Raw genomic sequence first — 17268 nt, forward strand, 5'->3', positions numbered from 1 at the left:
TTCTTACGAGATTTCTCACGTTCAGCAATTGCTTAATCCTACCGGGGATACGACAGAAACATTTGCCCTGCAGCTTCCAACGAGTGGCCATGGAACATTTTCTAGACTAACGAAGATCACGTCCATCTAGATCAGGCGTCGGCAATCTTTTCAAATCATTGACCCCTTCATGGAATCCTTCATCCCTCATTGACCCCCATCATGTCAAATAAATGAATCACGTTATCGATAAAAAATTCTCAGTTTAAAAATAATAATTCCTTTAATAGGCATAATAATAATAATGAAAATAATAATTCACATAATAGGCACATAGGTATTGTTTCATTAGTAGATGATGGTATAAATCCAAATATGAAATACTCTTTCGATTTCTTTCGGCACTTCGTCTTACTATCAGGTGCTGCCATTATGGGGACTATAACTTTAAAAAAATTACACATTAAATTCAAAGTTATCAGATCACTGAACACCACTCTGAGAGCTATGGGCGATGAATACGCCCTACCCTTGATTGTTTCTATTATAGATATCTTCATCGGGGAGAGCGTGGGCTTCTAGCTCGTTGGCTCAGCCACTTGGCGTTGCATGTTTACTAGGGGTTACTCAAAATCGTTTTAGGTGTGTATTGACCTCCCTTTTAACCCCTAAACATTTATCGATTCCTTGGATAACCACATGGACACCAGGGGTCAATATCGACCACTTTGCCTACCCCAATCTGCAGAGCACTGGGCAACCGCAAACTCACACTTCGTGCGACTGATTCTGCTGCATTCACCGAAAGGTCAACTTTTGGTGTGGTTTCACAGCGAATTAATTCGGACTTTTCTTTTTCGAGAAGTTCGGTCCTACTGGTCTTGTTACCTGCACTGTTAATGGCCAGCGATATGCACCTTTCTTAGCCAATCAGGTGATTCCAACACTTCAAAAGCACCAGTGGCTGGATGGATTCAACAGTTTTTATGCACGATGACACCTCTCCTCAGATCGCCACCCCTGTCAAGAAGTTGCTTCACACACATTTTACTCAGAGTAGAATCATCAGCCACCATTTTCGTGCAAAGTGGCCAAAACGCTCTCTGGATCTGAACCCCTGCGACTTTTGGCTGGGGGGACATCTCAAAGACGTTGTCTATCGTGGACACGTAGCCAGCTCAGTGGACCTCAAGACCAACATTACATGCCATATCCACAACGTTTCCAGTAAAACTGCTTACATTCTGTGGTTGAGCATGCGATTTCAGCACATTGTCCATAACGGAGGACAGTATATCGAACATGCTGTGTGTACTCTTCGTTTTGTGACATTTTAATTACCAACTATGGTATTGAGCGCCATGTATCGCCTCGCCTAGTGGAAACTTTTAGAACTAACGTTGGTTTTACGGGAAATAAAATTCCATTGCAGCACACATCATCATCACGTTAAATATTAAATCGTTCCACCCAGTTAAGTTACAGCCTTTCGCAATGGGAACTTTAATTATAATCACCCTGCAGTCATTCGTCCTGTTAGCATAAGCGTTGATGCATTGTTGTGTACTAGCCCAAATTTTAACTGTTGTCGTTATGTAGCGTAAGCTGATTCTGGAAACATTCCGTGATATGTAGTGCATTGCGATTGAATTTGTTCAGAGCAATGTTTAGAAGATTGGATAAGTTTAACAAAAGAGTAGCGCTAAAACATCCAAATAGTCTTAGCATGCATTATGATAAAAGTATAGTTCAGGCTAATTCCTAATTTTGTGTGGATATAGGAAAGAATTAAATTGGGACTGTTTACTGTTGTAGAGTTGAATGTGCATTAAATTTATTCTGTAAAAGTATGAAATTCAAAAAAAATCTAATTTTCAGCTTTTTGTAACACTTTTTCGTGTTTCTTTTTTCATTTCAAATATAATCGAGATTATTTTATTCATTTCAGAAACCTAATTTAAAATAAGAATCATTTAACCGTGAGAAAAGTTAAAATGCTAGCGAAAAAAGTTTTTATTTCTTAATTTGTAATATTTAAAAAAAAATAAAACTTTACTTGGAAAAGCTTGTGGCTTCTTAAATTCTTAGGATATTTAACAAAAGAAAGCAGAAAATAAAATAAGACAGAACCCTGCTGGGTGAGTTTTAATTAAAATGACGCTAAACGTACACCCACTTTCATTGTCAATATCATGAAGTTAAATAACTACGTTTTTCCTTTCTTGTATTTAGTATTGAAATAAATTCTGAACACTGCAAAAAATTACCTCCACGTCTGGTCACTTGAAGGTAACGTCACTTCCACATGCGCACTTCGATCTTTGATTGGCCTGTTGTCGTAGACCGTCACTAGGAGCGCTAACAGCAGCCATTCGCTTTACTTTGGAGCCTATGTAGTGTTCCGTCGTATTCATCAGTGAGTCCGACGCGTGGTAGAATTTGCTTTGCGTAGAGTGTGGTTTGAAGCTAATTGGAACTTACCAACATGTGGGGACCTTGCTTTATCTTCCATTCATCTTTAAATGTACGTGCACTGAGATGGGCTATCCTGTTAGCAACTTTGCGAGCGTTCAAGACGTAACAAATGGTTACATTGTGCAATTTTTCATTGAATGAAGCTATTCGCCTTTATTAAGGAGAATATTTTCGCATCATAGCTTCGACTGTGTGACTGGAGAGAAGATTTCTTCGTCTGCTTACTGGAGCTAGCAATGGAAATGTTGCACATCTTTACGGTTACAGCAAAATAACGCTTAACAGTGATTTTGGGACAGCTATCATACAGCGCGAGGCCGTGCCAAGGACCGGATTACTGTACAAATTACAATACTGTACAGCAGTAAGATTTTAGCAGATGTTCATTTAATTTCTGCACAAAATCTTTTATTTTCGTTTATATTAATACTATATTATCCGATCTTTTATCTTCTTATCTACTTCTATTTGTTTAATTTCTAGTTTTTCTTTAATACGTTTTCTTATTACGGACTTTTAAAATGTCAATAAATTGTATGAATTTCATGGCGTGTGCAGTATTTCTTCCATATTTGCAGTGATAATCATTACCCAGTTCATACTAATAATTTCATTCTCAACCTGATAAATTAAACCAATAAATTAGTTACTAATCACTTTGTAACACAACAAAGAGAAAACATAAAAAAAAGTGGACCTTTGGTAGGTAGAGGTAGCATTTATTGCATTTATTATCAACTTGCTATATGTAACGCGAGTTTTTTTCCAGTTCAAAGGTTTCGAAAATTACCTGGGAAAGTATAGTAATATCGAGGCTAAGTCTTTTGACTCGAAGTTAAGAACTTATCAGAACAATGAAGTTATCTATTGTATCGATTAGATCAACTAACAAAGCGGCTAAGGATGGTGAGGAAATCTTCCCCTGTGTTAACAAACAACTGAGTGTATTCCTCGTCCAGTTTTCTGATGAAAAACCTGAGTGAGATTAAGGCTGTTACTCAAAGAACAAGACGATTAGCGGTATAATAAGTTCTCTCTGACTGATTAATATCGCTACGTGAACAATTCAAATCACCATATCATATTATGCAATTGTCAGATATTTGCTTAAACACACTACAATCTGAAAACATTCAGAATTCGTCTAGTTCTCTGCCCCCTCCCAATTCTCATCTCAGTGTAAGGACTGGGATGAGAATTAAAGAGAAGAGAAATTCATTTCGTACACATTTGAAATTTTGTCATTTTTCTCTACTCCGAAAAGAAATAATTTTCTTTCAATTACCAACAAATGCGAAGAGAATTCTTCACAAAAAGTAAACAAAGGAGAAAATCTAAGTGATTTCTGTGCTGCTCACTGAAGAAAATAAAATTAGAACATTATTAATGAAATCGAAATTTTTATTTTCAGTGATAATTTTAATCTTCTCGTGTAATATTTCTCGGATTTCATGTCCGTAATTACAAATCAAATAGCTTTTTCTTTAAAAATTTATACATTTACTTATACATTCTTCTGTTTTTTTTTTTTTTTTTTGATGGTTTCTGTCCATCTGCAAATCACTAACCTCTCACTGGGCAGTCTCCTCTTCTGTGTTTATTGGTGGATTCCAAAAAACAAAGAAGCACCTTCAATTAAGAGGGACCGCACATTGTATTCATTATGTGTCTCTATACGGAAAAGAAACAATAGAAGAAAAGAAAAAAAATTCTTGGATGCCCTGGGAACAAACCAGACCTTTAAAGACTTGTTTTGGTGGGAAATGCAAGGTGCGAAACCTAAGCTCTGAGTTCAGTGCATTATGAAGCATGAACATTAAGAACTAACTTCTATTTCCTCTCTTCAGTTTCTCTAAGGAAACCTTGAACAATTACGTGGGCAGCACTGGACTTTCCACAGTGTTACTTCATTCAAATAAATTCAGTATGAAGTCCATCAAGATCTGTAGGTATAATTACGTTTTTTTTTTCTTTCAATTGGGTTGCAGTTTATTTTTTGGCCGATCTTTAGCAAAGTTTAAGAGGACATTTATTAATTTTCTTCCAAACTATACTACCGTTTGAAATGGATACAGCAAATTAATCTAATTATCATTCTGAATATGAGGTAGGAAAGGACCTACCTAGCCGGTCAATGAAGGTGCGAGTCACATAATCTTGTTAATAGTTAGTATCACATCTTTCACCCTTCGAAACAGCACTCTTTACTAGTGTGTCATTTCAGACATCGAAAGGAGAGACGTTATTGCAAATCCATGAATATAATCACACGCATCCCCCCCACTACTATTTGAAACAACCTGAAGCGCAGGGAGTGCATATTAAACGTGTTCAGCAGCTGGAGAGTGTGGCTTCAGATGCTGGTTGTCGTTACGATAACACAGTCCAACACAATTTTTGTTGACTTTCACATGAGACTTGTTTTTTACTAATTTGGGTGGGCTGATTTCAAATATCAAACCCATTTTTCTCTATCACGTCAGGTTTTTCCTCTATGGCATTTTCTTTTTGCTAATTTGTAAGTTTTTGATAGTTTTAAGGACGCAGTACTATTTAGAGGATCAAAAAAAATGATTTTTTAATATTATTTTCTGAAAGCATGTGCTTTTAAAAATCTGATCCTAACTTTTTATCAAGAAATTCGAAAAATTCCCTAAGATATAGCCTATTATTCAAAGCGGTGCGCAGATCAGAATCGGAGCGCTCACCGCTCTCGCTTGTTAGTAAACGAATAAATGCATAAGAACCTGCAACGGCACGTACTGGCGCTTTGAATGCGAGAGAGGCCGATAATTAGATGCATAACTACTTAACAATATTCATTAAAAATTACAAGAATATTTATAAAAAAAATAACAATTTTACTTACACATGAATTTCAGGGAATAAATTGTTGTTTGTAGCAATTTCTGCTGTGTGTTCTGTTTTGGCAATCCCTTTGAATACTCCAACAGTAGTCGGCCATCATGTGAGAATCCCATCTTCCTTGGTATCGATCTTCCATAGTTTTTAAGTCTTGATGAAATCTTTCTTTGTTCATCGCTTACAGCACCTAAATTCTCGGGAAATCTATCAAGATGACTGTATAGGAAATGAAGCTTTATGCTCATGTTGCAACCTAGGCGCTGGAAATTTTCAAGCATTGTTTCCACTAGATCTTTGTAATTGCACGCCTTTTTGTTTCCAAGAAAATTATTCGCAACCATCGTAAATGAAGTCCAGGCCTCTTTCTCAATTTCGTTCATAGAGTTGATGAAATTTGGGTCTCTCATTAAAGTTCTAATTTGCGGTCCATCAAATACACCGGCTTTAATTTTTTCATAACTAAGTCGTGGAAATTTTTCACATATGTATTGGAAACAGTCACCTTGTAAATCTAAAGCTTTAACATACTGCTTCATAAGACTTAGTTTGATGTGTAGAGGTGGAAAAATGATTTTTTCTCTGTCGATTAAAGGTTTATTTATAACATTCTGTTCTCCAACATTTAAGGATATTCTCAGAGGCTAATGTTTCTGACTCAAATGTGGGTTTCTAGCTCGACTATCCCAGAAGCATAGAAAACACGGAAACTTTGTATATCCTCTTTGAAAGCTAAGTAAAAAGTTCACCAGTTTAAGATCCACACAGATGATCCAGTTATGGTCTGTATATTTTAATAACTTCAGAACCTTTTTAATGTCCTCATATGTTCCTTTAAGTGGACTGAATAGCCAATAGGAATTGAGCCACATACATTCCCATTGTGTAGTAAGACACACTTGAGACTTCTGCTTGAACTGTCGATAAATAAACGCCACTCATTTGGATGATATTGTACAACACTCATTTCAGTTAGTAAACCTGACACATTGTTACAGTAAACAAACCCACACTCGTGTTTAAAATATTGTACAAGATTACTTTCCCTGTTACGATAAAAAGTTATCTTCGTATCTTGCTCCAATAAGTTTTTTTCGTTTAATCTTGAAGCTAACAATTCCGATGATTCCTTTGATAGGCCCAAATCTCTTACTAAGTCATTCAATTCCTCTTGAGTAAAACGTTGCGGTCCAGAACTGGAAATTAAATTTTCATTGTCTAAATCAACATCCGGGTCTTGCTCCTCAAGAACATCTGGCATATCCCGATCATGCTCGTTCTCAAGTAAAGGAAGTCCTTTATAAATTGGCACGGCTATTTCATTGGAATGAGCAACTAGCCGAATTGCTGAGTCGAAATTTGGATACACAATTTTTTCTTATTCTTCTTATTATAACCAGAAGTCTGAACTAAACAAAAATAACAATTATCTACGTGATTTTTCGGTTCATGCCAAATCATTGGAATGCCAAAAGCTAATTTTTGGCGTTTTCCCTTGCTCCACTGTCGTAAATTTTCTACACATGACTTACACACTTTATTTGGAGCCCATGACTTGTCCTGATCTGCAATTTTTACATCAAAGTATGCAAAGTACACTTTCTTAACGAAATCAGTGATATTTGTCCTTTGACTGGGAACAGTAAAGCTGCCACAAATATAGCAGAAGTATTTTCTTCACTGCCGACTAACATGCAATTAACAAGACAAAAAAAACCAGAGACTTTATTGAAACGTTATAAGCGCTCATCATACTTTCACGATCGATTAACGATTGACTGATTTCGATCGTTCTTTGTCCGCTATGACGCATATAGCATTCATTTGTTTTAGGCAGTTGTTATCGCCTACTTTTCATCACCTAAATGTATTAGGTCGGTTATCGGCCTCTCTCGCATTCAGAGCGCCAGTACGTGCCATTGCAGGTTCTTACGCATTTATTCGTTTACTAACAAGCGAGAGCGGTGAGCGCTCCGATTCTGTCCTGCGCACCCCTTTGAATAATAGGCTATATCTTCGGGAATTTTTCGAATTTCTTAATAAAACGTTAGGAACAGATTTTTAAAAGTACATACTTTCAGAAAATAATATTAAAAAATCGATTTTTTTGATCCTCTAAATAGTACTGCTTCCTTAAAACTATCAAAAACTTACAAATTAGCAAAAAGAAAATGCCATAGAGGAAAAACCTGACGTGATGGAGCTAAATGGCTGTGATATTTGAAATCAGCGCACCCAAATTAGTAAAAAACAAGTGTCAGACCATAATCAGCAGGAAAAAAACATTTTTTTTGTTGGCCAGTGTAATCAACGTTTATCTTCGGACATCATATGAACAAATTAACTCGAAGCTTGGGGTTGTCATGACAACGGATGCCTAATGAGAAAATGTTCCCAGAATGCACGAAAAGTTTCCTATCTTGCGATGTGAGCACAGTACCAGATAGGACTCATAAGACACAGACTCCTTCAAAGAAACACGAAACAATTATCACCCTATTTTTTCCCCATCGTATGACACTTCCAAGAAGCAGGCTGCACATCTAATGCTTAACGGTTAACTCCTCAGATCTCTTCTAGGTGAATTGAAGATGCAGTGATCACACCTCACATAAAGCACGTATTTTAATGCTCTGATTGCTGTGAATTGATTTCCTTCCTTATAAGGACTGGCTTAAAGGGGCGAAGCAGAATGCTTTTCATCTTCCCCGTTATCTGTAGAGGACAGTGTAGAGATAAGGTGTTATTGAGCAATTAAAGCTCTGATCATGGCAGGAGGGTAACAGCAATAGCCGAACCTCAGTTAGAACTTCATTGGCTACAGCATTGCCATCAATTACCCTCCAAGGGTATTGGATTGAATGAATCAATCACCGCATCTCACGGTCGATTGCTTATTCTCATCCTGAATTGATTTCATGCAGAAGCATGATTTAAATTATATATATTATGTTTATAAATATAAGGTGTATTGATTTTTCATCATTTTAAATATAAAGTTTTAAAATATTCTTATTTATCTTTAAAATTTTTGTTTCTTATGTTTAAATATACATTTTAATTTATACTCAAAATAATATTAATTATAAGCATAATATATTTTTGCTAAAATATACAACTTTAGGAATAAGAGAAAATATGTATCTCTGCAGAATTTGATCCACGTACAATATTTTACTGTCGAAAATGTAAGTTTATTATTACACAACACATCTTCATGTGTAAATTCTTATAATCATACGAGTTTGAGTATAATAATAATCGAAGAACATTGCACAATATATTAGTATTATTTTTCGGTTAATTTTTTTAAAATTTAATTTTATATTTTTATCTTTCTGACACTGTCTCTTAAGTTTGATTTAACGCCATGCCTTCCACGTGCCATTAAACAAAAATAATAGAAAATGCAATGCTGAACTCATTCTTCTTCTTCAGTATTCTGCAATTGAGCAGGTTCTTCTTTTAGTAGCAGAAACTTTCCTTCCACTCTCTTCTGTTCTGAGCCTTCTCTTTCAAGGTTGTGTACCTGTCTCTATTGAGCATGTTATCTAGCATTGTTTTCCTTACTCTTCCTCTGAGTCGTTTTCCGTCTATTTTTCCTTCGATGGCATCTTTGATGATTCGATTCCCTCTCAGAATATGTCCGATCCAGTTGTTTCCCTTTCTTCTTTTTATCCTCCTTAACAGACTTCTTTCTTCTCCTACTCTTTTTAAGACCTCTTCATTAGTTATTTTATCTGTCCATTTGATTTTTTCAATCCTTCTCCAAATCCACATCTCAAAGCTTTCCAAAATCTTAATTTCTTCTTTCTTCAATGTCCAAGTTTCAGATACATGGAGGGCAACACTCCACACATAACATTTTATTAGTATTTTCTTCAGGTTTCTATCTATTTTACTTCTGAACTCATTATAGCATTTTAATACTGCGAGTTTAACAATACAGCAAGAAATTCCTATCATTGACGTCACAATTCAAATTACTATGGCAACATAATTAGTTGATGTCCCAATGGAATAAACAGTACTTCCATATTTATTAGGAATCGCTCTCTTAGGAAACTGCTATGCACTGAGATGTAATTAATATTGAAAACAGTTTTTAACATACACAATAAGTTCATTGGCAATTCCAGAAATTACCTCTGATTCTTCGCAGTAATGAGAAGCGCACGTTCACAGAATAAGTGAAAAGATTTCCCGTTGAAACAAGCTGGGCATTCATGAGAGAACAGGAAACGATTAACTACATCTTTTGTTTCGGATGGTCTGATCACAATTTATAATTCCAAGTCGAGTTCAAAAGGAAGAACGTTTTGTCTGTTTGCGCTCTGCATCTAAAACGCGTCACAAAGTTGTATAATATTACGCTTTTTTTTTTTAAAGTTTAAATTTTAGTCGCATCCGCAGTATACGTATAGCTGCATAAGCAATGTTTCTCGAAAATTTTGGAAAATCTGAGATTTTCCATACGTAGACAATTTTCTAAGTACTTTATAAACCCAAGCTATAATTATTTCGACGTAAAACGCAGGTGGTTGATATAATGATGTGGAACGGAAGGTAGTTAGGCAAGATAGTAGATCGATAAAAGGAATTAGTACTTCAAATTCAAATAATCTTTCACAGACGGTTAACAATTACACAAAGGCTACACTCTCATGGAAAATTTTACATGTAAAAATGAGTCAATCTGAGGAGGCAGGAAGTTTGATGTAACTTATAAATGGCTACTTTAGCTAACGTTTTAGTGATCTCGCTGCTGCTGGTTTTATGACTTTTTTCAAATTTTGGAGGATACTTAAACAGTCTTAATAATTAAAACAACAATGTCAGCTAAGGTAGCAGCTTCTGAATTTCAGCTATCTTCCTGTTTCCTCATCATTTGATTTACTTTTTCCACATATGGGATATTTTTTATGAGATCTATAGCACTTTGTTTTTTTTTTAGGTGAAAGAGATACAGATAATTCTCTTTCAAACGGCTCTAAGAGATGTCAGAGAGGGTTACATTTCAAATTTGGTTGATATTAGCTGAATCATTGGACCTGTGCAAATGTGTGCAGTAGGAGTGATGAACAACAACAATGCTTTTGAAATCAAACTTATCCAATTTTTTTCGATGTTTACATTCAACAGACGGGAAGAATTTTCTAAATCAACCACCACCTCAGCGACATCGAACACTAGACCATGCATTCAGAAATCTTCACAGATCATCACGTCATAAATTAGTTATCCTCTTCACTGTCATCCTCTGTAATCTCAAATTACGGACTTTCAAATAACCCATTGACGTTATACGGTCGTATCTTGCATGAAATATTTGGAAGTCTCTCCTAAGATCGCATAGCATATCACACGTTCATATTGTTAACAACATCCAAAAAGTCTGCTTGATTGTAATGAGCTCTCTATCTGTCTTTATTCTGTATCTTCCCCACTGCTGGGTATAAGCTTCTCCTATTGTAGGAGGGGTGGCTTCCATGGTGACCCATTCTATTTGGGAGAGTGTATATATAGTTGTATGAAGGAAGGTGAAAGATAATCACTAACATCCATGCCCACGACAAGGACCGAAGCCTCTTGACGGATACACTAACCACTCGGCCAACCAGGTCTGTTGACAATGAACTACTTATCTCTAGTATGCTAAATGATTCGCATAAAACGAACATTAAAATAATTACTCGAATGTTTCTTGAGTAGTTTTTTCCCCACTTGATTTGACTATAATAAATTTAGTTTAATCCTTTATCCAAGTGTAGCCTGAAGTATCTTCAGGACCGAGGCAACTCGTGGTAAAAGTGGATCAAGCTCTCATCACCTTTGTCTTAGTATCTCCCATAATGCAAAGCACATCTCCTTGCGGACATGAATAATGCTATGCATTAAGGGAAGGGTCACTACCCAGGCCGGTTTCGACCTTTATTGAGGTCTCGTCAGTGGAAGTCAGACCAAGAGGTGGTGATACCAAGGTAGAAGCAATGGAAAAGTCATATTAACTACGAAAAATTACTCAACACCTTTCTCTAAATCCAGAGTAATTTAATAATAAGGTGAGACACCTTTTGGCAACTCGCAAAAGTAAATATGACTTCTCCATTGTGATAATCACCTTAGTATCACCAACTCTGGTTCTGGCTCCCACTGACGAGACCTCAATTAAGGGTCGAAACCGGTTTGGGTAGTGGCTCTTCCCTTAATGCATAGTATTATACATGTCCGCAAGGAGATATGCTTTGCATTATGGGAAATACTGAGACAAGGAGTGATGAGCGCTTGGTCCACCTTTACCACGAGTTGCCCCCAGTCCTGAAGATACTTCAGGCACAAACTTTGTTTGCTTACACTTGGATAAAGGATTAAACTAAATTTATTATTGAATGTTTCTTTTTTTAATAACTGTATTTAGGACACGCGGAGCTTTATTTACTGTACATTATTGTATATTTATACTTTTAATTAGGCTTTGATAGAGAAAGGATAGCGATCATGTGTAGATTAAGTAAAAGCAATCCAGATGGAAAATTATTTGGTTTTCATGAATAAATCTTGTAAATAAATAATCTCCATCCACTGGATAATAAATGAAAACAAGATCTTTATTAAAGGCGTCTTTATTCACAGAAGCTACGTTAAAGAAGCTACGTTAAAATGGTAAAACAAACGAATAACAGGGATGTAGCTGTTTTCGAAAAGACTAAAATATACAATGGATTATTGGTTAAAATTAGCAATATAAAAGCGCTTTGTCTGGTAAAGGACTTTTCTTGGTAAATTATGAAGATCACTGAATAGACACTTTTGTTTTATGCAAGTTTCTTCGCTTTTAATTTTCGCTACCTACAAAACAAACCAGAATTACTGAAAAATATTGAAAGACTTATTCTTCGCTCACTCTCGCAAGTCAACAAAAAAGAAGAAACAGTCAATTCGCATGGAAACTGCGGTTCAATAAATCGGACTGATTCCCGTCCTTACCGCTCATCAGTAATTGTCTAATACTCCTTTTAATTTCAGCAATATATTTTCAGAATTCAGTTACTAGCAGCAGGCACTTTAATTATTTTTTATTTTCGTATTTTGTAGTGAGCTGAAAGAAAATTTTACAATGCAATCTGATTTTTTGGGTTTTCTTTTCATTTGTTTTTCTTAATTCAGTTTATTCAATGCTATTGAACGGTGGTGGTGGTGGGGGGGAGGGGTAGATGTCGTTGATTTAGTTTCACTTTGTTGTAGTCTGAATTGAGTGGGTAGAGACAGAGAGTTGTGGAGTAAGCTCTCTCTCGATGAGTCTTGGACTCCCTGGAGGCGTCACATAATAATTTTATTTATTGATTTATTTTTATCGATCTCTCAAATATTTACATATATACAATTATCATCGTGAGTAACATTCAATATATTATTTTACAAAGTTCAGCACTAAGTGCTACGTATAATGAAATTTCAATAGTAATGATGATAACATAGTTTTTGCTATCTTTTAAAATAACAATCACAGTAATAATTTACAATTATATAGGTCAGAGTTACGCAGGTTATATAATATTACATGTAGTTTATTATTATTTTTTTTTCTTTCAAAGTTTGAGAAAAGTGATTATTCCACAGTATTTACACATATGCAGTTAAAATATTATATTTCCTATTTCTCACAAACATACAATGTGAACTCATTATTTACATATTTTTTTAATAAGAAGAATCATTTATTACATTATTTTTTCATGTTACATAGTAATATTATATTAATGATATTATCACATAATAATCAGTATCTTCTTTATTGTTATATACTTTACTGACTATTTTGTTACATTTCTGCATTTGATTATAAGGATTACGTGTAGATGGGTGAGACAAGTTAATCCCACCTACTTCGAAGCTTGGGTTGGCTTTTATGAAGAGAGTGGGATTAGCCTTCACTATTTATGTTATTGTTAATGTTTATGGATGGAATGTAGGCGTTGGATGCTGGTGATTTGTGATGTGTATATTAGTGTTAACGGTGTATTAACTTTATTGGCATATTTTCTAGAGTTCGTTTTTTAATGTTCTGTAGTTATCTACGTGTTTTAAATTTCTTGGTAGGTTATTGAGTTGCATTGGTATCTGATGTGATCTCACAGAAGAACCGTATGAGTTGTTGAAGGGTATAGGGATGTAGAGAGTTGTTGTAGGTCGTGATATACGATATGTGTCTCTGTTCTTTCGATAGGTGATGTTGAAATAATTCCTTGTTAATGTCGTGTAGTGTTTCAGGTTTTTAATGCTCAGGATTCTGTGTGTCGCCATGTGCAGTTCAGATATTGGTTGTTGCGTGTAAGGTGTCCAAATCACTGTTGACACTATTTTCCTGTGTAATGTTTCTAATTTTGTTAGGTGGTTGTTTGATGTGTTTGCATAGACTGTTATACCGTATCTGATTAGGGATTCGCAGATACCGTGATATAGGAGTTTTTTTTTTATATCGGATGGAATAATGTCTTTTACTTGGAGGAGTTTTGCTGCGATGATCCGGAGATTGGTATATAGGTATTCTATATGTTTTGTCCATTTAAGGTGGCAATCTATATAGAGACCGAGGTATTTTGCATGTGTTACAGGTTTTATTTCGGGACATTGGCAGGTATTTTTGTTGTTAATGCAGCGGTATGTGTGACAGTGTATCGATAGTGATGCGGGGCGCATGATTCTTGGGTTGCGTATTATTAGCATCTGTGTTTTGGTGCCGTTGATTAGAACAGCGTTTTGGTAGAAGTATGTTGTGATTTCATTTAGGTCTTATTGTGTTTTGCAGAGCCGTGTTGTTGTCTCTCTCTCTTGTCTGTATGGATCGCTAGTAGTGCGGTGTCATCTACGTTCTAAAATATTTGACTTCTTATGGCTAGGTTATGAACATTATTAATGTATATGTTGAATAGTGTGGGTGATAATATGGTGCCTTGATAATAATAATAATAATAATAATAATAATAATATTGACTTATGAAAGTGATGAAATTCACCGCAGTATTTTGCTATATCAGAATGATTTTTGTTAGCAAAGGGAATCTAAAGAATGTGCAGAATTGAGGAGGTAGTCAATTAAGATGAACTCTCTTGGATGATCTTCGAAAATGTGGATGTTTTTATTTATTTATTATTAACATGTTTATGGCTTGTATATTTTTGCCTTCATATCATATCGTTTCCAAATATAAATAATGCAATTTGGATAATTTTAAGGTATCAGTGGCATTATCATATGACGTGGCCTTTGTGTTCAGTCTGCAATTTTTATGAATTGATTCATAAAAATATTGTATAGTACACCTGAATTTGAATCTGGGGTTTATTTAATGGATATGAAGTAAAATGACTATATTCATTTTAACAAATACCAACAATAAAGTATATTCATATTCATTCACATATACCGACAATACGTTCTTAAAAGAACTGGGAGATGGACTGAGTCCTTGACTCTTTATCCGTCATCTGAATGAAGAAAATCTCTATGGATGGGGTGTTATTGAGCTAAAAGCTCTAGTCATGGCTGGGTAACGGCAATATCCGAGCCTCAGTTAAAACTTCATTGGCTACAGCATTGCCATTCGTTACTCTGAAAGTCCTAAAAAGGACTCTCTGCCGTCCTGATCACCGACAATAAAGTCCTTATAAGGACTGGCTTAAAGGGGCGAAGCAAGAATGCTTTTCATCTTCCCCGTTATCTGTAGAGGACAGGGATAGCCAAACTTCTTTGACCGTCGACCCCTTCAAGAGTTTCTTGACTTTTTATCGACCCCTCTATTTTACTATTACGTAATTATAATAGGATAAGCAAAAAAGACGCTTGTTGGTAAATACATCATTTTGGCCTACTTGATTGGCCTCCGTAACTATTTTCATGAACTTGCTCCATCTTACAGGTCCTATTCATGTCACTGTTCCCACGATTCACTCTTAATTGCGTTGTCATTCAGGATGGAGATAATTAAATTTAACCGAATTAAATATTACCCGTACAATGATGTCTTATATATTTCTATCGACCCCTGGGGATCGATATCGACCACTGGTGTAGAGATAAGGTGTTATGAGCTATTAAAGCTTTGATCATGGCAATAGGGTAACAGCAATAGCCAAGCCTCAGATAGGGATAAGGTGTTATGAGCTATTAAAGCTCTGATCATGGAAAGAGGGTAACAGCAATAACCAAGCCTCAGATAGAACTTCATTGGCTGCAGCATTGCCATCCATTTTACTCTCTAAGGATATTAATCACCGCATCTCACGGTCTATATCTTCACCACCGACAATAAAAGTCCTTATAAGGACTGGCTTAAAGGGGCGAAGCAAGAATGCTTTTCATATTCCCCGTTATCTGTAGAGGACAGTGTACGGATAAGGTGTTATTTAGCTATTAAAGCTCTGATCATGGCAGGAGGGTAACAGCAATAGCCGAGCCTCAGTTAGAACTTCATTAGCTACAGCATTGCCATCCATTACCCTCCAAGGGTATTGGATTGAATGAATCAATCACCGCATCTCACGGTCGATTGATTCATCGAACCGACAATAAAGTTCTTAAAAGAACTGGGCGATGGACTGAGTCCTTGACTCTTTATCCCGTCATCTGAATGAAGAAAATCTGTGTGGATGGAGTCTTGTTGAGCTAAATAGCTCTAGTCATGGCTGGGTAACAGCAATAGCCGAGCCTCAGTTAAAACTTCATTGGCTACAGCATTGCCATTTGTTACCCTGGAAGTCCTGAAAAGGACTTGCAAACCTTCAATAAAGTATAGTTACCTCATAACACTAGAAAAACTATAACAATAAATAAATGGTGTATTAAAATTATGAAATTGATTTCAAACTATTTTAATATTCTGAAATAATTTAAATTACAAATAATTATAAATAATATAGAACAATAAGTTTTTAATATTTTATCTAAGATAAACGTTTTTAAGAAACTAAATTATATTGTTTCTATATTTAACTCTGAAATTGCCGTACAGAGTAACAACACTTAGTCATCACTTTCACGTAGACTAGATGAGTGTTAGGAAGTCTCCAAGACGTAGCCATTTTATACGTATTCGAGTTTTGCTGTATACATAATTCTAAACAAACCTAACATCCTGGCAGGCACATCTGCAAGCGCATTATTACAATATATCGTGATGAGTCCTTGGACTCTTTGGAGGCGTCACGTGATAATAATAATAATATATACTGTATATATCAGGATTTTTCAAATGAAAGTGAGTTAGCTAGCCACATGAATAATTTGTAGTATATATACTGTATGTCAGTGAAGATAACATTTGCTGATTACAAACCAGATCACAGTGCCATGTGCGCTTCCTGAGGGGTTTCAGCTGAAGGTGAGTTAGCAGGTCACATGACCAATTTGTGGTATTCGTGTCTACATATTTGAGAACACCCCAAAAAGATCAGCATCACGATAATCAGTTCCTGGTATGTGTCTTCTAAGAGGAGGGTACAGAACACTACAGTGTTACCATGTAATTATATACATTATTACCAGCTTTCTGTTTTAGCATTATCTCCTAAATTCTATTATTTCTGAGATCTGTAGCCTACTGCTGCTCACTTCATTGACGGCATTCCAACCTCACTCTTCCCCACCTAAGGACTCCTTTATGATTGTAGACTTTACATTATGGAGAGAGTCTACACTCATATTAGAACTACAATTTATATCAGAGTTACGTTACCTACGTAAACCGTTATTTCTTTAAGAGAATCAGGGATGTTTGTAAGGAATTATGAATGCAACGATAAACATAATGAAACACGGTCGGTTTTCCTTATTATATTAAGAAACTGAACAAAAAATGCATCTTTCATTCTTTCATATTTATGCATACGAAAAATATCTCCTCATCGGATTACATTCTACTCAAGTGAGAAATATATTTTATACGCAACACA

General features: G+C 35.6%; 1 protein-coding gene across 1 annotated transcript in view; it reads left to right on the forward strand.

Moving 5' to 3' along the window:
* LOC150107987 (cell division cycle 5-like protein) overlaps positions 1-11871 on the forward strand; it is a 79009-nt gene extending 67138 nt beyond the window's left edge. The window contains exon 4 of the mRNA XM_090415470.1: positions 11789-11871. Within this exon, the coding sequence (XP_090271596.1) occupies positions 11789-11871 (83 nt within the window). The remainder of the gene's footprint in view (positions 1-11788) is intronic.
* Positions 11872-17268: the final 5397 nt, after the last annotated feature.

This window comes from Typopeltis vanoorti, chromosome 3 (genome assembly GCF_054136105.1).
Source record: "Typopeltis vanoorti isolate ZY-2024b chromosome 3, IOZ_Tvanoo_1.0, whole genome shotgun sequence".
Lineage (NCBI taxonomy): Eukaryota > Metazoa > Arthropoda > Arachnida > Uropygi > Thelyphonidae > Typopeltis > Typopeltis vanoorti.